Source organism: Aquarana catesbeiana, linkage group LG04 (assembly GCF_042186555.1).
Source record: "Aquarana catesbeiana isolate 2022-GZ linkage group LG04, ASM4218655v1, whole genome shotgun sequence".
NCBI classification, from domain to species: Eukaryota; Metazoa; Chordata; class Amphibia; order Anura; family Ranidae; genus Aquarana; species Aquarana catesbeiana.
The window spans coordinates 357,686,501-357,711,363 of NC_133327.1; the positions used below are offsets into that span (position 1 = coordinate 357,686,501).

General features: G+C 39.3%; 1 protein-coding gene across 3 annotated transcripts in view; it reads left to right on the forward strand.

Moving 5' to 3' along the window:
* GRIK2 (glutamate ionotropic receptor kainate type subunit 2) overlaps positions 1–24,863 on the forward strand; it is a 1,356,701-nt gene that overhangs the window by 403,826 nt on the left and 928,012 nt on the right. For all 3 annotated transcript variants that reach the window (XM_073627000.1, XM_073626997.1, XM_073626998.1), the window contains one exon: positions 22,139–22,306. In XM_073627000.1, the coding sequence (XP_073483101.1) occupies positions 22,139–22,306 (168 nt within the window). The remainder of the gene's footprint in view (positions 1–22,138; positions 22,307–24,863) is intronic.

The following is a 24,863-nucleotide window of genomic DNA, read 5'->3' on the forward strand; positions in this document are numbered from 1 at the left end:
TCTGGATAGTTAGGTGTCAATTATTCAAGATTGAACAGAAAGATATAGACTATTCTTTAGTCTGTATATTATGATTTGTTTTGATTGATTTACACAATTGTTGCTTGTGTTATGTGAGCTATCTCACAAAAATGAGTACACCCCTCACATTTTTGTAAATATTTTATTCTAACTTTTCACGTGGCAACACTGAAGAAATGACACTTTGCTACAATGTAAAGTAGTGAGCGTACAGCTTGTATAACAGTGTGAATTTGCTGTCCTCTCAAAATAACTCAACACACAGCCATTAATGTCTAAACCACTGGCAACAAAAGTGAGTACACCCTAAGTGAAAATATCCAAATTGGGCCCAAAGTGTCAATATTTTGTGTGGCCACCGTTATTTTCCAGCATTGCCTTAACCCTCTTGGTCATGGAGTTCACCAGAGCTTCACAGGTTGCCACTGGAGTCCTCTTCCACTCCTCCATGAGGACTTCATGGAGCTGGTGGATGTTAGAGACCATGCGTTCCTCCACCTTCTGTTTGAGGATGCCCCATAGATGCTTAATAGGGTTTAGGTCTGGAGACATGCTTGGCCAGTCCATCACCTTTACACTCAGCTTCTTTAGCAAGATAGTGGTTGTCTTGGAGGTGTGTTTGGGGTCATTATCATGTTGGAATACTGCCCTGCGATCCAGTCCCCAAAGGGAGGGGATCATGTTCTTCTTCAGTATGTCACAGAACATGTTGGCATTCATGGCTCCCTCAATGAACTGTAGGTCCCCAGTGCTGGCAGCACTCATGCAGCCCCAGACCATGACACTCCCACCACCATGCTTGACTGTAGGCAAGACACACTTGTTTTGTACTCCTCACCTGGTTGCCACACTCGCTTGACACCATCTGAAATAAGTTTATCTTGCCTCATCAGACCATAGGACATGGTTCCAGTAGTCCATGTCTTTAGTCTGCTTGTCTTCAGAAAACTGTTTGCGGGCTTTCTTGTGCATCATCTTTAGAAGAGGCTTCCTTCTGGGACGACAGCCATACAGACCAATTTGATGCAGTGTAACACTAATGAGTCACATGACATCGGGGAGGAAAAATGTCCAATTTGGACATTTTCCATAAGGGGTGTACTCACTGTTGTTGCAAGCGGTTTAGACATTAATGGCTGTGTGTTGAGTTATTTTGAGGGAACAGCAAATTTACACTGTTATACAAGCTGTACCTTCACTAGTTTACATTGTAGCAAAGTGTCATTCTTTAGTGTTGTCACATTAAAACATTAAAACATATAATAACATATTTACAAAAATGTGAGGGTGTGTACTCACTTTTGTGAGATACTGTTTATAGATATAGATATTTTTTTTATTAATGTTTAAATTTTAGAGTTTCCCTTCTATTCATTTCAAACAGTTTGTGGAGTAAAACTGTACCCCAGAAAAAGGCTTTAAAGTAGATCTATACTGTAAAAAAAAGTTAAATGACATAGTGTATAACGGTTATTATTAGCATACAGTTTTTCGGGGGGGGGGGGGTGTACATTTAAGCTCTGCATAATGGCCCTCAACAAAGCCAGAGGATTTTTCTATTTTCCTGTGGAAATACTGACTTACAGAATTAGGCATACCACCTATAGTTTTGCATTGTGGGATGTAGGTTGATTCCTATACCTTCTCTGTCAGGTAGTCCAAGGGTCATAGGAAATTAGGGTTGGTTTTTGTGTAACTCTTAAGGATTATTAGGAAAAACATAAGGCATGTCTGCAGCAATGCTGGCAGCACTCATACATCTATTTACAAAAGACATCTTCTGGATATGATGCTGCGCACATGCACTCAACTTCTTTGGTCGACCATGGCAAGGCCTGTTCTGAGTGAAACCTGTCCTGTTAAACCACTGTATGGTCTTGGCCACTGTGCTGCAGCTCAGTTTCAGGGTCTTCTTATAGCCTAGGCCATCTTTATGTAGAGTGAAAATTCTTTGCCATGAGGTGCCATGTTGAACTTCCAATGACCAGTATGAGAGCATGAGAGCAATAACAACACATTTAACACACCTGAGACTTTGTAACACTAATGAGTCACATGACATCGGGGAGGAAAAATGTCCAATTTGGACATTTTCCATAAGGGGTGTACTCACTTTTGTTGCAAGAGGTTTAGACATTAATGGCTGTGTGTTGAGTTATTTTGAGGGAACAGCAAATTTACACTGTTATACAAGCTGTACCTTCACTAGTTTACATTGTAGCAAAGTGTCATTCTTTAGTGTTGTCACATTAAAACATTAAAACATATAATAACATATTTACAAAAATGTGAGGGTGTGTACTCACTTTTGTGAGATACTGTTTATAGATATAGATATTTTTTTTATTAATGTTTAAATTTTAGAGTTTCCCTTCTATTCATTTCAAACAGTTTGTGGAGTAAAACTGTACCAGAAAAAGGCTTTAAAGTAGATCTGTACTGTAAAAAAAAGTTAAATGACATAGTGTATAACGGTTATTATTAGCATACAGTTTTTCGGGGGGGGGGGGGGGGGGTGTACATTTAAGCTCTGCATAATGGCCCTCAACAAAGCCAGAGGATTTTTCTATTTTCCTGTGGAAATACTGACTTACAGAATTAGGCATACCACCTATAGTTTTGCATTGTGGGATGTAGGTTGATTCCTATACCTTCTATGTCAGGTAGTCCAAGGGTCATAGGAAATTAGGGTTGGTTTTTGTGTAACTCTTAAGGATTATTAGGAAAAACATAAGGCATGTCTTAGCACCCTTTTGTTCCCACAGTTACTGTATGTGCCAAATATTTGTACTTCCTTCAACTACAGGTTTGCTTTAAAGAACATGGAAAGAATATATTTAATATTTATGAGTTTAAGAAAAGAACTCCAAACAATCTTCTGAACAATGTAGAGCTCATCCCCTAAGCATATGAGGTGAAAGTGAAAAAAGCAGTTTCAATCTAAACAAAACTGTTTGCTCGTAATGCACATATTGTTTATGAAGATAGCAGAAGAACATTGTGTTTCTGCCTTCAAAGTAGCCTAGATTAATTTTATGTGAAGGATCCTATCACAATTGATTGTTGCAGAAATATATGTCTTCTTTTAAATTCTCCATGGAGGCAGTGTTGGAAAATTGCTTTCCTCAGACAAAACAAAGGTCTGCTTCCTATCTTACAAGGAGCCGAATTTGCCCATCACGAGCACATTAACTGTGTCTATCATTTCTGTTTAGAATTCCATTGTCACTTGAGAAACAATCTTCCACTTCACCAGCATGCCAGCTAACATGCTTCAGATTTTTGTATTCATATTCCTCATGTAACAATTTTCCAGTTGCCTTAACAAAATCTATCAAATCTATTGTTATTTTCCTTTTACTTGAGCCAGAATTTTCTACTTTGCTTGTCAGTTCCTTTCTTAGTGATTGCCCAGCCCTCATTTATATTCAGGCAAGGTTTTGTTTCCCTCAGTTCTATCTACCATACCATAACTATGTCCTTACTGTGACCTTCATGGTATCATTCTTTCAAGGCAAGACAAATTGTTCCAGTCATTAGTTTGCATTTCAAACGCAAACTCACACATATGTGTGAGTGCACTAACTCAAGACAGAGCCTGAATACTGAGATTTAAGTTACAGGAACTTTATAGTGAATGCTCCTATATGGATTTTAAAACTATATTTTATTGTGTCTAAATCTAAATTTTATCTAACCAAACTTAATTGTTTACAAAACGTATCATTCTTATGGTTTTATTACTACACCTACTGCTTATTTTAAGCTAATTTTCCTATCTGGAAATGTATGATGTTCTTCAATTCTGCTCCATTTGTACATAATTCGCAACATTAAAAAAATGATTGACTGTGGCATATGATAATTGTTAATTGTAACTTAATGGTAGTTAATTGTATCAGCTAGGTATTTCTGCATTTAAGTACAAGCATATAACCTCTGAGAAGTGTATTTTTTCATGGTTAATTTATATGATTCAGATCTGTATTGAGACTATTTCGATTAGCATGTGAATTGCCTGTCACCATCACCTTTGTTAATTAAAACTTTTTCTTTGTACTCATGTTTCACCGCTTGTTTGATCCCTAGATATATGTTAAATAGCTTGTGAAAATAATGGAACAAAACAGTTTTTGATTTATGTACCAGGCCTTTATGCTTTAAACTTTTGCTTGCAATGCCTCTTCGTGCAAACAGGTGGGAACTATGTGTCCAGCTAGTTTCTCTCAGAAAGTGTTCTTTTGATTTCCTTTTACAACCTCAATTCCAAAAATGTTGGGACGCTGTAATAAAATCTACATAAGAACAGGATTTGCAAATCTCATAAACCCATATTTTATTCTCAATAGAAAATGGAAAAGTTATCAAATGTTTAAACTGAGAAAATGTAACATTTTTTAAAAAAAAGGTAATTTTGAAAATGATGGCAACAACATGTCTTAAAAAGTTGGGACTAATTAGGTTAATTGGCAACAGGTCAGTATCATTAATGGGTATAAAAAGAGTATTTTAGAGAGTCAGAGTGTCTTAGAAGTAAAGATGGGCAGAGGTTCACCAATCTATGAAAATCTACAGCTAAAAGTGTCAAACAATCAGAATAATGTTCCTGAATGTAAAATTGCAAAGACTTTAAATATATAATCGTCTACAGCATATGATATCACCCAAATCTCTCTGTGCAAGGGACAAGGCTGAAAAGCTATACTGAATATATGTGATCTTCAGGCCCTCAGACAGTACCACAATACAATTATCCATGATTTTGTGATGGACATCACTGCATGGGCTAAAGAATACATACAAAAACTACTCTTTATTCCATCCAAAAATGCAAGGTAAAGCTCTATCATACAAAATAAAAGCCATATCTATAGATAGTAATAAATTGGGCTTTGGACTTTCTGGGCACAATATTTACTATATATAATTGTATTAAAAATATGATTTATTGGAAATTGTTTAAAAAGCAAGAATAAAAAAGGACAGATCCAGAAATCAGTTCATAGCAATACAATTACAATTATGCACTCCATACATAGCTCTAAAATATAGAGATAAATCATACAGAAATTGGAAATACCAATCCTTATTGCATGTAGTTGTATTGTAGTAAACTGAGAGCTATGCAATGATAACAATTGATGTCTATGACTTGCTCAACATGTTGCACGCCAAAGCGCTTCTTCAGGAGCACAGAACAGATTACTGAAATATACAAAACATCCAATAAATATAACTTTAGTAGACTAGCTAGAAAAGACTATAACCAAATAGTAAAAATATTGCGAATTTGATATCGCTGCCGCCGGGACTCATCAGATGGTGCCAGTCCCATCAGGCCTAGGTAGCATTGAAACACTGTGTGGACGTATGTAACATGATAGTAATATATATGATGGTTCGTAGGTTTATTTGGGGTCGAAAAGTGTGACTGCCAATAGAAAAATGGGGGGGGGGGTTTGGGGGTGGTGGGAGGAAAATAGGGAAAGAATATAAGTACAGAAACATCAAATGTACATAAGAACCGACTCACAAGAGATCAGTGGAAAAATAATGGACTAGTATAGAGAAATAGTGGGCTAGTATAGAGATCCCATTCCATGTATGTAGCCATATGTGTGTCTAAATATAGAGAAAAAACATATAATATAATCTCAGTGATTTTCTAATTAAAACGTTACTGTTTATGACTAATGAAACAGACAGTTATTTTTGTAGCCATGAAAGACCAGTTAAAGAGGCCTTATAGCAACATGTACCAATATTATTATTATTATTATTATTATTATTCAGGATTTATATAGCGCCAACAGTTTACGCAGCGCTTTACAATATAAAAGGGAGACAATACAGTTATAATACAATACAATACAATAGGATTAAGAGGGCCCTGCTCAGAAGAGCTTACAATCTAATAGGGTGGGGCAGGTGGTACAAAAGGTTGTAACTGTGGGGAATGAGCTGGTGGAAGTGGTAGGAGATTAGTTGGAGACATGATAGGCTTTCCTGAAGAGATGAGTTTTCAGGGATTGCCTGAAGGTAGCAAGAGTAGGGGATAGCCGGATAGATGGAGGTAGCGAGTTCCAGATGATGGGAGAGGCTCTGGAGAAATCCTGGAGACGAGCATGGGAGGAGGAGATGAGAGAGCATGAAAGCAGGAGGTCTTGAGAAGAGCAGAGAGGTCGATTTGGGTGATATTTGGAGACAAGATTAGTGATGTAGCTTGGGGCAGAGTTGTGAATGGCTTTGTATGTTGTGGTTAGAATTTTGAATTTAATTCGCTGGGTGATTGGGAGCCAGTGTAGGGATTGAAGTAGAGGGTTGGCAGACACTGAGCGGTTGGTAAGGTGGATAAGTCTGGCAGCAGCAATCATGATAGATTGAAGAGGGGATAGCCTATGGAGAGGTAAGCCAATGAGAAGGGAGTTGCAATAGTCAAGGCGAGAGATAAAAAGGGAGTGAATAAGGGGCTTGGTGGTTTCATTTGTTAAAAAAGGGCGAATTTTAGAGATGTTACGGAGGTGAATTCTACAAACTTTTGACAGCGATTGGATTTGAGGCTGAAATGACAAGTCAGAGTCTAGGATTACACCTAGTACCCTGGTGTGAGGGGAGGGACTGATGGTTGCATTGTTGATTTTGATGGAAAAGTCATGAAGGGGGGCACGGGCGGGGGGGAATATTAATAGCTCAGTTTTAGAGAGATTTAGTTTAAGGAAGTGGTGCGACATCCATGCTGATATGTCAGTTAGTAAGTTAGTAATGCGAGAGGAGACTGAAGGAGTGAGGTGAGGAGTAGACAGATAGATTTGGGTGTCATCAGTGTATAAGTGGGATTGGAAGCCGTGGGCAGTTATTAAGTGACCAAGGGAGGAGGTGTAGATAGAGAAGAGAAGGGGTCCAAGAACCGAGCCTTGGGGGACCCCCACAGAAAGGGGCAATGGAGAGGAGGAGACAGAGTTGTAGGTGACACTGAAGGAGCGCTGTGATAAATAGGCAGAGAACCAGGATAGAGCAGAATCTCGGAGGCCAAGGGAATGTAGTTCATTGAGAAGGAGCGGGTGGTCAACAGTATCAAAGGCCGCAGAGAGGTCAAGTAGTAGGAGTATGGAGTACTGGCTGTTGGTTTTAGCAGTTAGTAAATCCTTAGTGAGTTTTAGTAAGGTAGTTTCCGTGGAGTGCTGCGAGCGAAAGCCAGACTGTAAGGGGTCAAGAAGGTTATTTTCATTGAGGTAGGAGCTAAGACGGTTGTAGACTAAGCGTTCTAGAAGTTTAGAGGTGAATGGGAGCAATGAGATGGGTCTTAAGTTGTTTAGGTCGGTAGGCTCCAGTGAGGGCTTTTTAAGAATGGGAGTGATCTGCGCATGTTTTAGAGGGGAGGGGAAAATGCCACTAGAGAGGGAGAGATTGAAGATGTGGGTGAGGGAGCATAGGATAGAAGAAGAGGGTGACCATAGTAGTTGTGAGGGAACAGGATCCAAGGGACAATTGGTTAGGTGGGCATCTGAGAAAATTTTTGTAACCTCTTCCGTAGTAGCCATTTCAAAAAAGGAGAGTGTTGAATGTGCTGCTAGGCAAGGTATGATGGGTGGGGAAGACGTACGCACAGTGGAGATGTCCTCACGAATTGCATCGATCTTGTCTTTGAAGTGATTGGCAATCTCTTGGGCAGTGAGTGAGTTAGTGGGTAGAGGGGGTGGTGGACAGAGCAGAGAGTTAAAGGTTGAGAAGAGCCGACGGGGACTGGATGACAAGGAATTAATAAGAGAGACAAAGTAGGCTTGTTTGGCAGCATGGAGGCATGAATTGTATTTTAGAAGGGCAGATTTATATAGGGTGAAGTCTTGCAGGCATTTGGTTTTACGCCACAGTCGTTCAAGAGCACGGCAATGTCTCTTGAGATTTCTAGTGTTGTCAGTTTGCCAGGGTTGTAACGATCGGGGCCTGATTCTGCGTGTGGTTAGAGGAGCAAGTGCATCTAGTGATGATGAGAGTGAACTGTTGTAGACAGAAGTGGCCAGGTCAGGACAGGACAGGGGAGAGATTATGTCATATAGGTGGTCAGTAGCAGAATAGAGAAGAGAAGGGTTAAAGTGGCAAAGGTTTCTACAAGTAATTGTTTGCTGCTTGGAAGGATGGGTGGTTGGAGGCAAGGATACAGTGAAAGTAATGAGGTTGTGATCAGATAGAGGAAAGGGGGTGTTGGTGAGGTTGCCAGGGTTGCAGAGATGGGAGAATACAAGGTCAAGGGTATTACCATTGGAGTGAGTAGAAGTATGTGTCCATTGGGTTAGGTCAAAAGATGAGGTTAAGTCGAGAAGTTTAGCTGTAGTTGGGCTGTTAACATTGACAGGAATGTTAAAGTCACCAAGAATAATGGTGGGTATTTCAGAGGAGAGAAAGTAGGGTAGCCAGGCAGCAAAGTCATCAAGAAAGCGTGATACTGGTCCTGGAGGCCTATAAATTGCTGCAATCCTCAGAGAAATGGGAGAGAACAGACGAATACAGTGCATCTCGAAAGAAGAGAGGGATAGAGAGGAAGGGATCCATGTGATAACCTATGTGTCAGTGTAGACATTTTGAGTTGCTTGCCTGAGTGTCTAAACTTTTTAAAGGAAGCATTGGCAACCACTGAATCATCTGTTCTTGTTCACTGGACGTATCAGGGTGCTCCTTGCCAGCTACATGTCAGCTCCTAACCTACTAAGAACCTGTTTATCACCGTGAGTCGGTAAGCACAATCTACAGCCACGGTGGTGGGGTTTTTTTTCACTTCTCCCCCCCCCCCTTTTTTTTGGTTGTTTTTATGTGCACACCAGGGTGATTGGTATGTTCGTATGTCCATGTCTAGCATTTAACATACTACACTATGGCCAGTTTTTCTTGTGTTTGCTTCTCTCCTGCATCCATTGAGGGGATTTTGATCTGACCACGGACGGTGCTGATTGGTCCAATACCCCAGAGGCCCTGGCAAGGGTTTTTTGCCATCCGCTTATATCTTTGGAGTTCTGGTAAGAGCAATCATAGCTCATTTGGAACAGCATCCACATTTATACTGAACATTTACCACTTTGGGAATTTGGACTTTTAATTTACTGGATTCGTTTTTTATATTTTTGTTGGTGTTAGGTCACACTATTAACTCACTCCAACACATATAACTTTTGTTTTAGCGCAGTTTATTTAATTTTATCTGTTTTGTTGGTGTTGTCGCACTATTTACTGCTGCTTTTTCTTTTGTATTTCTAGCGCGGAATTTTTTTTGTTTATAAGGGTAGAACTATGCAACATGATAAGGCATGAGGTACCACGGAGAGATTATTTTTTGAGAGACTTCCCAATGGTTAGTAATTTTGGAATGTATTTTAAAAGGTTATCAGTTTTAAAAGATATGAGCTGGTAAATGTGATGCTGATATACAATGTTGCAGTTCCAAATCATTCCACAATAGAAATGGTGAGGTATTAGTGAAAGCAGAGCTAGGAATAGTAGCAGTGAGCATACTAGCCAAGCCGAGGTAGCATTCTTGGCTGAAAGGCTAGTTCATTTAAAAGTAAGAACAGGACAATAATTGTGTCTGTGACTGAGCACTACTCAGTTCTTCTAATCTCTTTCAAATATTATTTTCTGAGTAAAAGTGTAATAGTGCGTACACACGGTCGGACTTTGTTTGGACATTCCGACAACAAAATCCTAGGATTTTTTCCGACGGATGTTGGCTCAAACTTGTCTTGCATACACACGGTCACACAAAGTTGTCGGAAAATCCGATCGTTCTGAACGCGGTGACGTAAAACACGTACGTCGGGACTATAAACGGGGCAGTGGCCAATAGCTTTCATCTCTTTATTTATTCTGAGCATGCGTGGCACTTTGTCCGTCGGATTTGTGTACACACGATCGGAATTTCCGACAACGGAAAAATCGGAAAATTTTATCTCCTGCTCTCCAACTTTGTGTGTCAGAAAATCCGATGGAAAATGTCCGACGGAGCCCACACACGGTCGGAATTTCCGACAACACGCTCCGATCGGACATTTTCCATCGGAAAATCCGACCGTGTATACAGGGCATTAATCTTAATAGCTCAATATAATAAAAAATCGTAATATTGGTTTTCAATGGTTGTTAGGTATTCTGCTTCTTGTGTAAGTAACAAAGCAACACTTATGGTAATAAGTCAATATATTTCTTCCAAACCCAAGCAAGTGACAGTTGATGAGGAAGAGGAGACATTTCAAAAATCTTAACTTTTTCAGTGTGATAAGTAGTTTAACATAGAAAAGGGGAGAGATTTTAAATTCAAATGGCTGTATTTGGCAGTAGTAAGTGATGATAATGCAGTCAAGACTGTTCAAGGTAGCAAAGAGGATTTTTTTTTGTGGAAAAATAGGTGCAGAAGAAGATAAAACCCAACGATGTGTCAGCACAAAATTAAATTATTTATACGCATGGTTGCTTTCAAAGTGCGCAGATCTGGATTTGGAAATGCTCTCTAACTTTGCATTTAGTTTGTGAGGCCTAGATTAAGTTTGATTTCAGGAAATGGTGATTTTGCCACACATACAAAGGCTTTGTCGTGGTCATCCAGGCACATAACGGTTAATTATATACAGTATATGCCAATACACACTGCCCTTTCAGAAGCAGTGACCAACAGTAGTGAGTCTTTATATCATAATCAGCCCAGTTGCCATTAAAAAGTCCACAGTGTGGTATAATAATCTGTTTCTTCTACTGTTGCCATGTATTGCACTTACTGCAATATGAAACAGATTGCTAATTTTCTCTATATATACCCTGTACAGTGTGCATGCCTTTAAAACACCTTCAAGAACATCATGATAATTAACACAAGGGATACTTTATTCCACACCCAACTTATTTTTTAAAATGACTCAAACTTGGAAGCAGAATCAAAAGGTTGCACAATAAAGTGGCATTCTACTATCAATTTTCTGCTACCAAATTTTGTGATGGATTTATGTCCCTTGCTCTGATTATATTGATGTTCTACTGTATTGAACTTATTTAGCCTGAAGTCACCCCCCCCCCCCCACCCCAGTGGTCATGTTTCTGGAATGCATATGTTAGCAAATTGTCTGGTCTCAACCTTACCCAATGTCTGAAACACCTGCATGGAAGTATTCATATGGACCCAACATATGGGTTTTACTAATTCTCCTGAATCAGAGAATTGCAAGTTTTTTTAGATTGCCTGGATTTTTATATTTTACATGAATGCATACATTTGTGATTAATAGATTTTATGGTGATCTGCAGAAAGGACAATGAACTGGCATGCATTTATTAAAAGGGTGGAGCTCTCTTTGGAAATGTATTTTTTCTTAGTTTAAAGTACAACTAAAAGCTTATGTATAAGAGTTTAAATAAGTACCAAATCATGCAGTGGAAAGATTTCTGAAATAGAGGCAATGCTGTCAATCTATAAAACAGTGTGTCTAGCTGCTTAATGACATGCTTCAGGCTTGTGAATCAGTAACACTACGAATAGCCATGCTACCTGCAACATTTTATCCCACTCTAGTGCAAGCATGCACAGCCTACATAAGAGTGGCAGCTCTCCTCTTAATTCAGGAGCAGTGCAGCGTCATTGACACATCCCCATGGGAAGCTGCATTAGGTGGACTTCACTGGCATGCCTAACAGGTACAGTATTTGTAGAAGGGGGGGCTAAAATACATTTGTTAATGTACATACACCTTTAAATAAATGCTGGAGCACATTTGGTATTGAAAAGCAGGAATGTCGTGGAGCAGTTTGAGCAAAAATCCATTTTTTATTTCACTTGTACATTATTGTATATTATTATTTAAAAACTGAATTTCCACCTAACTAAACCTCATTCTTCAATTTAAGTAAAAGAACATTTTGCAAAGTAAACATTTTCTACCCTTCTTTTAAGTCAACCCCTAATATCTATACTTAATCAAAAAAGTTTGTGATTTATCAATTTTCATTATGTGTGGATCAATTTCCTCATCCCTACTGCAATGATTTTTTATAGTATATATTAAAGAACTGCTTTCATCAACCTATTCTACTTTAAATACATTTCTTATCAAACTTTTATAAATGGAAAAGATATGAACTAGTAGAAACTTTAGGAAGTTTATTTTCAATGAATATATGACCTATAGCCTTTTATAAGATGTGCTTTTGTAGAAATAAATTGTTTAACGCAAGAGCATTAACACTTTTTCCATAGCTTATACATACAGACATTAATACCCCATAAATGGTTCCAAAATTTCAATCTTGAGTTTGTATTGATTTCATCTGTCTCATAAATTAACTTTACATAATGTTAGTGCAGATTCAGGTTGTAAACAATCAGTTGGCATACATTGTTACCAAGATGAAATACATTGCCACTTGAAAGTATTTGGAAGACATTAAAAAAAGAAGTGAGTTCAGCTCATTTTAAACTTCATATTTCAATAAGTTTGTCTATTTTATTGGTGATCTTTAATAAATATGGTAAACAATGAAGTCTTTCTATAATTACGATTTTAGATGTAGCTTTTTGGCAACAATAGAGCTAGCGTGTGTTTCACAGCAGGAGACCGCATTCTGTGTCATATTATTTTCTTGTTCTTTATCTTACAGTAACAGTCACAAAAATCTTCTTTTACAAAGCACTGAATAATATCCCACTAATTCCATAAATATGATATGTGCTTACCTCCTGTGGTTAACATAATTTAGTATTGATACCAAAGATTTTGTTAGGCAGATTAGTAATAATCACAAATGTCTTTTATCACAATAGCATTATACTTTCTGGTAGCCACCATGTCATCACCTTTATAATGATATACCATTAATACAATAATGAAAATAAATGGATGAATGGTTTGCTAATGTATTTGAATGGAAAAATTACTTATAATAATCTAAGTATAAAGATAATATTCATACTATTAATGAGAATCTTTTTGAAAATGACATTCAATTGGTCTGCAAGTTGCCAATTTTATGAAGGCCCTCTATGATAATTGGGACTTCTGGTTTATTGTTCATCTCATACCCTGTTTTTTTTTCATTAAAGCTGGGCTTCCAAGGTGTAAGCTTAAAGTAGTATTAAAATTTCAGCATTTTGTAGCTTAAAGTATATGTAAACCCTTACCTTGTAAAACAACCCATTCAGTTTAAAAAGTAAATCAAAGGCAAAACATTTGTGTATAGATATAAAAAACATTCTAAATATCTTTTTTTACCTTTTTTAGAAGTAATCACATACCCTCTGTTCTCAGCTGCATAAAAAGCTCAGAGAGCTGACAGAGAAACAGCAGCATACTGATCTTCCCATGGCTGTGCGGGGGGTATGGGGGGCGGGGCAGGGGGTAGTTCCCAGCATAGTCAGAAAACTGAACACATGGTGCTCTCATACCTAGTGTAGTCAGTTTTTAATAGGAAAGCAAAGAACTAGCAGGAACATCAGGTATTTCACACAAAGAAAACAATATAAAGAGAGCAGGATACTTTTTCATACAAGTATTTCACACAAAGGAAACAATATAAAGAGAGTGGGATACTTTTTCATACAAGTATATGGTACAGAATACACATATTAGGAATGTGAAATGTTTTCTGTCTTCACAGAAAAGAAAGATAATAGTGGACAGTTCAGCTTCAAGCCAGTCTGTTACCTTTGAGAAGGGCGGAGGAGGGAGGAGCAGGGGAGTGCTTTGCCATCCTAGGCTACACGGCTGTATTGAAAAAATTGTTAGACCCCCGCGCTTATGGTGAAAATGAAAAATGAGGAGCTGCAGCCTCTATAAATAAATTCACCCTAAGGTAAATCTAGGAGAAATGTGAAAAAAGAGGGGATAGGTATGGTGCTGCTCTTATTAAGAGGTGACCTACAACCTCTAAATACTTGAGGGGTGTGTGTCACAGGTGCATTTAGTGCAAAAAGTGACAATAAAAGCGCAGAAAATAAATATTTGTATATTCACAAAAAAATCCTACTGTGTAAACTTCCTAACCGCTTATATAATATATATTGTTATGTTCAAACGAAAATAAAATAAACACAATCCTGTGCAAAACCTGCAATTCAAAGTGACATTTCTGTGCAAAAAAAATCCAACATATTTGACTGGTGTATATTGTTGCTGTGAAACTGGGTTCAGAAATATGCATATAACACATACCTTGCCATCCACATGTTGCCCCCTTCCCTGGTGGTCCTAGTGGTGATCCCTGGTGGTCCAGTGTGGTCATCTGAGGGGGGGCTGCGCTGATAAACAATCAACGCAGACCCCCCTGTCAGGAGAGCCACCGATCGGCTGACGTGAGTGAGGAGAGGCCGATCAACGGCTCTTCCTATTGACATTGTGATCAGCCGTGATTGGACACGGCTGATCACGTGGTAAAGAGCCTCAGCCGGAGGCTCTTTACCAAGATCGGTGTAGCGGTGTGTCAGACTGACACACTGCTCCACAGATCGCCGCTATGCGTGCCCCTGCAGGCGCGCGGCGGCATGTTATCCTGCTGGATGTCATATGACGCCCAGTCAGGATAACTGAACCACTGCCCAGCCGTCATCTGCTATGGGCTGGGCGGGAAGTGGCTAAGCTACACGGCTGTATTGAAAAAATTGTTAGACCCCCGCGCTTATGGTGAAAATGAAAAATGAGGAGCTGCAGCCTCTATCAAAAAATTCACCCTAAGGTAAATCTAGGAGAAATGTGAAAAAGAGGGGATAGGTATGGCGCTGCTATTATTAAGAGGTGACCTACAACCTCTAAATACTTGAGGGGTGTGTGTCACAGGTGCATTTAGTGCAAAAAGTGACAATAAAAGCGCAGAAAATAAATATTTGTATATTCACAAAAAAATCCTACTGTGTAAACTTCCTAACCGCTTATATATAATATATATTGTTATGTTCAATTGAAAATAAAATAAACACAATCCTGTGCAAAACCTGCAATTCAAAGTGACATTTCTGTGCAAAAAAAATCCAACATATATGACTGGTGTATATTGTTGCTGTGAAACTGGGTTCAGAAATATGCATATACCGTCCTTAAACCCTGGTGTAAAAAAAAAAAGTCCAATAAAGTGACAATGTGCTCCTTCAAATTGTTCTGTGCTTCTTGGAAAACAGTGCCCCATAAGAAATGCACTCACCGCTATTATTCACCCCACAAGGAGTTATTTCACCTTCACAGTATGAGCCACTGTGTAGCCACTTCAATACCTGGCACTTAGACACCTTCCCGTCCAGACCAATTTTCAGCTTTCAGCGCTGTCGCAATTTGAATGACAATTGCGCGGTCATGCAACACTGTACTCAAACAATTTTTTTATCATTTTATTCCCACAAATAGAGCTTTCTTTTGGTGGTATTTGATCACCTCTGCATTTTTTATTTTTTGCGTAACAAATAAAAAAAGACCGAAAATTAAAAAAAAAAAAACAAGTTTTTCTTTGTTACTGTTAAAAAATTTTGTAAATAAGTAAATTTTCTTATTCAATGATGGGCACTGATATGGCTGCACTGACAGGCACTGATACGGTGGCACTGATGGGCACCAATGAGGTGGCACCAATGAGGTGGCACCAATGAGGTGGCACTGATGGGCACTGATGATGGACACTGATAGTAGGCACTGATGGGCACTGATAGGTGGCACTGATGGGCACTGATAGGTGGCACTGGTATGCAGCACTGATGGGCACTCATAGGTGGCACCGATGGGCACTCATAGGCGGCACTGATGGGCACTCGTAGGTGGCATTGATGGGTACTTATGGGTGGCACTGATGGGTACTTATGGGTGACACTGATAGGTGGCACGAATGGGCACTGATGGGCACTGATAGGTGGGCACTGATGGGCATGGATGGGCACTGACAGGTGGCACCAATGGACACTGATGGGTGGCACTGATGACACTGATTGGTGGCACTGATGCCCCTAAGGGTGGCATTGCCAGGCATCACTGCAATATAATGGTGCCAATCAGTGCCCATTTGTGGGCACTGATTGGCACAGATTGGGCACTGACTGGGCACATTGGGCACATGTGAATGGCCAAGGGGTACATACCTTGCCATCCACGTGTTGCCCCCTTCCCTGGTGGTCCTAGTGGTGATCCCTGGTGGTCCAGTGTGGTCATCTGAGGGGGGCTGCGCTGATAAACAATCAACACAGACCCCCCTGTCAGGAGAGCTGCCGATCGGCTGATGCGAGTGAGGAGAAGCCGATCAAGGGCTCTTCCTATTGACATTGTGATCAGCCGTGATTGGACACGGCTGATCACGTGGTAAAGAGCCTCCGCCGGAGGCTCTTTACCAAGATCAGTGTAGCGGTGTGTCAGACTGACACACCGCTCCACAGATCGCCGCGATGCGCACCCCCGCGGGCGCGCAGTGGCATGTTATCCTGCTGGACGTCATATGATGCTCAGTCAGGATTACTGAACCACCGCCCGGCCGTCATCTGCTATGGGCTGGGCGGGAAGTGGCTAGGCTACACGGCTGTATTGAAAAAATTGTTAGACCCCCACGCTTATGGTGAAAATGAAAAATGAGGAGCTGCAGCCTCTATAAATAAATTCACCCTAACGAAAATCTAGGAGAAATGTGAAAAAGAGGGGATAGGTATGGTGCTGCTCTTCTTAAGAGGTGACATACAACCACTAAATACTTGAGGGGTGTGTGTCACAGGTGCATTTAGTGCAAAAAGTGACAATAAAAGCGCAGAAAATAAATATTTGTATATTCACACAAAAATCCTACTGTGTAAACTTCCTAACTGCTTATATATAATATACATTGTTATGTTCAAATGAAAATAAAATAAACACAATCCTGTGCAAAACCTGCAATTCAAAGTGACATTCCTGTGCAAAAAAAATCCAACATATATGACTGGTGTATATTGCTGCTGTGAAACTGGGTTCAGAAATATGCATATACCGTCCTTAAACCCTGGTGTAAAAATAAAAAAAAAGTCCAATAAAGTGAAAATGTGCTCCTTCAAATTGTTCTGTGCTTCTTGGAAAACAGTGCCCCATAAGAAATGCACTCACTGCTATTATTCACCCCACAAGGAGGTATTTCACCTTCACAGTATGAGCCACTGTGTAGCCTGTGGAGTGGGAGGAAACTTCCTGTCCTGTGTTTTCCAAGTGCCTCCTTGTCTGTGATGTAAGTGGTCTCCTCACTGTTAACCTCTTAGATGTTGCCGACATGTAGAGAGGAAAGAGACTCCATAGTGTGATACTGTACAAATATCCAAAAATGTATTAATAGTACTGATGGGTACTCACATTTAATAAAAATCATTAAAAGCAAAAACAGTATTTAAAAACAGGAAACTGGAGCGATCTATGCTCCACGGCTTGAAACCGGAAGTGATGCAATGACGCTGTATAGTACCGCCCTCGCGGCTGTATGTTTCTATTGATGTACATAGTGTAGGAAGACACAACTCTAGTCAATGCATGCAAGGGTGACTCTTTAGGATGCTGAAACTTAAAGGATATATAATGTGGAGAACAGCGGCACTCATCTGAGTGCAGTATATTAAAATGATTAATGATGAATTTATTAAGATAAAAAATTTAAATAAGAATTAACTCACAGGGTAGGGGTTAAAATGGCTAGTCACAAGGGGAGGCTCACTGTGTAGACCTGATCCAGATAGCCGGCGTTGTGGGGTGCTGCTGCTGTCTCGCTAGCTACAGGGGTTTCCAAGGCTCCTAGTCAAGGCAGCAGTTGCCTCCCAGTCGGCTGTGACGTCACTGAATGTGAGGCACAGGGTCAGCAGGAGTGTGTTCAGAGCATGAGCGCTCCTTCTTCAGGCTTTGATAGCATCATGATGGAATGAGGCAATATTTATATGGTGAAATGGAGGAGGGAGGAACTACATTACCCAGTGTCCTTTGCAAGCTGCTACGGTGGTCTGGAGGTAACATTTTTAGTGCAGCAAAAAAAGGCATAGGGGGATTTGTGGTGTACATGAATACTGGGAATAAAAAATGGATTTAAGAATGAATATTCTCTTTCAAAAGAGTAAGCAAGGTTATATGGAATGGTGGCAAAGAGATATTTGGTATAAATGGTGGATATTGGTAATACATGAGCAAAAAAAGGGGATAAGTACAGCACAAATTGGTTAGGGTCGTGCAGATTCAGAGGGTGGCCATAATGGCTCTATTGAAAGTGGGAAAATTCTATATAGAGAATTGTGGATGCATACACATGTATACATATATGTGTACACATGTTTATATAGAGAGATAAAAATAAAATAAAAAATAATAATAAAAAAAGGACATTATATGTATGAATGTAGATGTAAGTAGTGTGAATATGTGTGAAGATAATTGAAATTATGAAAATGATTATTAGATAGGCCAGTGGATTAGGCTCTAGATGACTTTATGCAGAAAAATGGATTATAAGACGGAGTGAATCTCCAGATCCTCGTTGAAGCCCCCTGACACCATACTTCCCAGAGTGTATATCCAAAAAGTTTCTCTTGCAGAACCGTTTAGATTTGGGAAGGTTCTTGGAAATGGTTTTCAACACCCAAACTTGAAGGTCTGTGGATTGTTGATGGTGAAATTCTAGAAAATGTCTGACAACACTAGGTTTGTAAGTGCCATCTTATACTGACCGTCTGTGTTCGCCAAATCTTTTTCTGACAGTTCTAATAGTTCTGCCTTCATAAAGTAGGTGACAGGGACAGAAAAGACACTAGATCGCAAATTCGGTGGAGCAGTTATAAAAATCATTAAACATGTAGGTCTTGCCCTTGGTCTTAAATTTTTTTTGACCATGCTGGGCATGTTTACAGGTAAGGCAGTTGTATTTGCGGCACTGGTACATGCCTTTGATGGACAAGAAGGTAAGGGTGGGTCGTATAGGTGGTTTTGCATTTTTTAGTTTGCTTGGAGCAATTTTGCTCTTGATGTTGCGAGCTCGTCTATAGGAAAGTTTGGGCTTGTCTGGAATGGATGATTGTAAATGAGGATCTTCTTGGAGTATGCTTTAATGTTGTTTGAAGATGTGTTCCATTCTCCTATGTTGGGTGTGATAGTGTGTTGTAAACCTGAGTGGCTGAGGTATGCTCTCAGTTCTGGATTTGGTTACAATGGAATTAGAGAAGTGTCCATGGAGGTACAGATTGAATGCCTCATCTACCAGCTTAGGGGATATCCCTTTTCCTCAAATTTTTGTTTGAAATGGGTACCCTGAAGAATGTAGTCCTCCTTGCGTGTGCAGTTATGTCGAAGTCTACAAAATTGGCTCTTCGGTATGTTGACTGTCCATGATGATGGCATGCTCTGATGGCAGCTCTGAAAATGGAGATAGGAGTTGCCCAATATGGGTTTGGTGTAGTTCATGGCATATATTGTAGCTTCTATGTGACATAGCTCAAGCTCCAGAAAGGCTAATCTGTCTGGGTCACAGATATGTGTGAAGGAGAGGCCAAGCTGGTTGGAGTTGCAGTATGAGACAAAGGATTCTGCCAGTGATCTTGATCCATTCCAAATGATGCCTATGTCATCGATGTATCATCTGTAGTAGACAATATTCTTGGCATAGGGGTTATCCTTCCAGATAGAGTGGTCTTCCCAAAATCCCATTGCCAGGTTGGCATAGCTAGGGGGAAAATTTGCTCCCATGGCCGTGCCTTGGGTCTGTATGTAGAACTTGGCATCAAACTGGAAATAATTATGAGTGAGGCAAAAAAAGGGTGACATCTCTGATGAATAGGGCTTGTTTGGTGCAGATGTGTGGGTCTTGGTAGAGAAAGTGTTCCACTGCTCCACTTTCTCTACCAAGACCCACACCTCTGTGGTTTGCCATGCTGTCTCCTTCTCCCTGACCGCCTACCTTTGGAACCTTGTTTCTTGTACACTTTTACATCTTCAGATGGGAACTTTGGACTTTGTTGGTTGATCTAAGGACATCTCAAGTAAGCAATCTTTTATTAGGTACTGGGCCAGTCTTATGGGGAATAATACCCCAGGCTGACCCTTTATCCCCCAGAATTGAGACTCATTTTCTTCCTGGGGATTGATCATCATTTGTTCTGCTTTTTTTCCCCAGCCCACAGTATCCTTTAATGCCATTAGGCTAGTGATATCTGCCAGTTTTTGGACCTGGATATCTGGCATCCACCTAGGCTAGCCTTCAATGGCCGATATTTGGCATCCATGTTTTTTGGAGGAGTGCTTCTGCTAAACATACACATTCTTTGAAAGTGCATGTTAATGACATTTTAGATGCATACTCACATATGAATTTGTATTAATGTTTTACTAATTGAAGCTGTTTTTTCAGAAATGGTATTAATCCCTGAAGAAGATTCATAACAATATTTTTGAAACGCTTTGGATATCCCCCTCTGCAGTTTTCCTTGTCCAAATCCATGACTCAAGGGAACAGCAAGTAGATGGGGATTACCACAAATAGCCAAATGTGCAATGTTTACAAATATCATTCATGTAATGTGCAGTGTTGATAGTACTATTCTTACAATGTTTTCTATTATTAATATGAGATTTTTTTAAAGTAATTTTTCTACAATAAAGTACATTTTCTATATGTGAAGTTCTCTCTCTCTCTCTCTCTCTCTCTATATATATATATACATATATATATATATACATATATATATATATATATATATATATATATATATATATATATATATATATATATATATTTTTTTTTTTTTTTTTTTCAATTGGCCATAAAATCCCATTTTTGAGGTTTATTCTATGTATTACCAAGGGATGGTGACAATTTCCATGCATGGTCTGGTGAATCACTTAATTATCAGGATTAACAGAAAAGAAGCTGCATACCCAGTTAGTGATTAAATTGCTGAAAGTGCTTAACAATTGAGAGTTTATTATTACTTTAAGTTTATTTCCCTTTGAGTTGACTTAGTGTTTGAAAGGTACACAGGTTGTAAGGCCAGTGTTATAATTGCTTCTTAAATATATAACTTAAATATATAGTACTGCATGATCACTTTGCAAGGAAATGTTCCTTAGTTTAGTGACTGTGGTACTCAATCACATGCAAAGAAAAATAAAACAAACATGATTTTTGTAAATGATTGGATGATTGAAGTAATCAAAGGTTCTCATCTCATTCACTAAGTTAAGTGAAAATTTCATTGCAAAGTGAAAGTTCACTTTGCTAAGTGAATAGCCTGAACCCTGTAAGGCCCCTTTCACATTGGGGTGGGGGCGGCGTTGGCGGTAAAGCGCCGCTATTGTTAGCCGCGCTTTACCATCGGTATTCGCCCGCTAGTGGGGTGGTTTTACCTCCCGCTAGCGGCTGAGAAAGGGTTAAAAACCACCAGAAAGCGCCTCTGCAGAGGCGCTTTGCTGGCGGTATAGCCGCTCTGTCCCATTGATTTCAATGGGCAGGAGCGGGGAAGGAGCGGTGTATACTCCGCTCCTTCCCCGCTCCAAAGATGCTGCTAGCAGGACTTTTTTTCCATCCTGCTAGCGCACCGCTCCAGTGTGAAAGCCCTCGGGCAATAGCTCCTGCAAACCGCTCCAGTGTGAAAGGGGCCTTAGTAAATCAACCCCAGTGTCTCACATTATCAGAATGTATCACACATATCCTTTATTTTGGGTCAATTGCCTATTTTGAGATAAATCAAAAGCAAACATAATATAGATAAAGAGGCAGCGTGTAAAAAGCAAAGTAAAATTTATCTTCACATGTCTGTGATTTTTTTCATAAATATTTGAATACCAGAAACACAACAAATCCTGGGGAAAAAAATGTATTATATTTTTATGTTTGTCCAACTTAACAACTGACAGTTAGAAATTATAGATGTTCCATATAGAATGTAGCCTACTATTTCTTAAGAAATGTATCATTATATTATTCCTTGGTGTTTTTACTGAAAGGGCAAGAACTTGAGAGACTAATTTGTGGATGGTCCAGAGATCTTGATGATTTTGAGGTCTGAACAAAGCACTATTTGGAAAAAAACACAAAGATTTTTGCATGTTGCTGTGTTAAATATGTGCAATGTATGACATTCATTTTTAAGTTTATGTCCTCCCTAATCTTTTTTTTTTTTTTTTCATTGTAGGGGGGATTTTTGAATATGTAGAGTCTGGACCTTTTGGAGCAGAAGAACTAGCCTTCAGATTTGCAGTGAATACAATTAACAGAAACAGAACTTTACTTCCAAATACAACTTTAACATATGATACTCAAAGAATTAACCTCTATGACAGCTTCGAAGCATCCAGAAAAGGTATTGTTCTTGTTTAATGCAGCGGCCAATGTTTTTCATAGACCTGCATATGCATATATTAACACTTACAAATTGGTCTTTAATGCAAGATTCTATTAACCTTATTTACAAAATTGTCATGGAAAGAAATGCCTCCATGATGCCCAATGTTCAAGAAGAGAGTTACATACAGTTACATAGTTAGTCTGGTTAAAAAAATACACAAGTCCATCCAGTTCAACTAATAGAAGGGGACAATATTTATACGATCCTATATATACAATTCTATACCCACAGTTGATACAGAGGAAGACAAAAACCCCAAATAAAGTAGGATATAATTTGCTCCAGCAGGGGAAAAAATCCTTCCTGATCCCCCAAGAGGCAATTGGATGTTCCCTGGATCAAATTTACCCATAAATAATTAGTATCCGGTTATATTATGTGTATCTAGGAAAGAATCCCGGCCTTTCTTAAAGCAATCTACTGAGCTGGCCAGAACTATCTGGCAATGTACCTAGACCACCCAGAGGGGAATGTTTTTTTCTCAACAAATGTGGAGTTACTCTTTAAGCCTATGATCTACCAGAACACCCAGATCCTTCTCCAGCATTGACTCTCCCAGCTGTTCTCCTCCTAGTACTGTATGTAAGATGTGTTCATGTTTCTAGCCTCCAAATGCATAATTTTACATTTATCAACATTAAATATTTGCCACATAGTTGCCCAATTAATCAGGGCATTGAGGTGTGTGGGGAACTGTGTCAAACACTTTTGAAAATTGAAATATACTACGTCCACAGCCACGCCTTTGTCTAAGGTTTTGCTCACCTCCTCATAAAACGAAATCAGATTTGTTTGACAATTTCTCTTTCATGAATCCATGCTATCTTTTACTTAAAATATTTTTTCTAGCAAGAATTGATCTATGTGGTCTTTTAATAACCACTTGACCTCCGGAAGATTTACCCCTCCCTTCATGACCAGACCATTTTCTACGATACTGCACTGCACTACTTTAAATGACAATTGTGCGTTCATGTGACACTGTACCCAATATATTTATATCATTTTTTCCCCACAAATAGAACTTTATTTTGGTGGTATTTGATCACCAATGCAATTTTTATTTTTTGTGCTCTAAACAAAAATATACTGCAAATTGTCATAATAATCACTGTATTAGCCATGGTAAAACTAGCAGTTATTTGGGTAACACATGCATGAGTGACATGAATTTGTGCACCACCATTTATAGAAGCCTCCCTGAATAGGCAGATATCTTTACCACAGCTGCTGAAGAGGCATTTAAAATATCCCCTAATCACTGTCATGCCCAAGATTTCAATGCAAGCTTGGAAAAATGTGGTTGCTCCCATTCCAGCTAATGGAATGGCCCCCCTTATGCAAGTTTATGGCCTGTACTTTACTACAGTGGTAGGAGCCCAGCCACAACTTTTTTGTGTCAAAGCCCATCCTGGTCTTCCACCAGCATGTGGAAGGCAATGTGTCCATCTTGCTGGTTCAGGGCTTGAAAGGGGACTCCCTCCCATTTTTACCTGCCACCATTCCTGGGCTGGAAGCAGTTTGGTCAGCTGAGCACAGAGGAGAAGGAGAAACATCTATTCCTCCCCCTCCTCTGTGAGGAATGGAGCCAGAAACAACAGAAATGTTGTCATTTCCAGTTTTGGTTCTTTGTTTACCTGGCAATTACCAGCCAGGGAGGTAGCTAATCAAACTAATGTATGTTTTATCAGCTACCTTAGAGTGCAGAGGAGGGATCAGGGGTCCTATACATCTCTGATCTCTGAATAAAGAGTACCTGTTACCTGTACTGCCCAAGCTATCACAAGGGATGTTGTTTATCTCCTGTGGTAGCAATAATGTTGACTAAAAAATGGAAAAAAAGTGTAAACAATAATATTTTAAAAATATAAAGCACCCCCATCCCCCTGCCCCACATGCCAATGCAAACATATATGCAGGTTTCGCACGCACATGTAAAATCTGATTGCACCACACATGTGAGATATCACCATGAATGTCAGAGTGTGAGCAATAATTCTAGCGCCAGAGCTCATGTTTAACTGTAAACTGGTAACCTGTAAAGGCTTTTATAGCATTACCTATGGAAATTCTTTGGAAACACAGTTTGTCACCATTTCATGGGTGAACTTTTAAATCTTGACATGTTTGGTATCTATTTGCTCGGTAACATCATCTTTAATATTTTACCAAAAATGTGGATATTATATTATGTTTGTGTGCGTTAAAATGCATTTAGGTGTATTTTTGCTTGAAAATATTTGTGACTGATAAATGGCTGCACTAATATCTTGCTACATACAAAATTACAACAACCACCATTGTATTCTCCAGAATCTCTGTTTTCAGAATATATATTATGTTTTCAGGTTCTAAGTAATTTTACAGCAAAAAATGCTGATTTTATCATTTATGTGAGAAATGCCAAAATAGGCCCAGATGTCAATTGGCTAAGAATACGGGTGGCATCCAGTCACAATCCATCTGGTGTTCTTACTGAAGCACCCACTGGAGTTATGTAATGGAGTGAGCA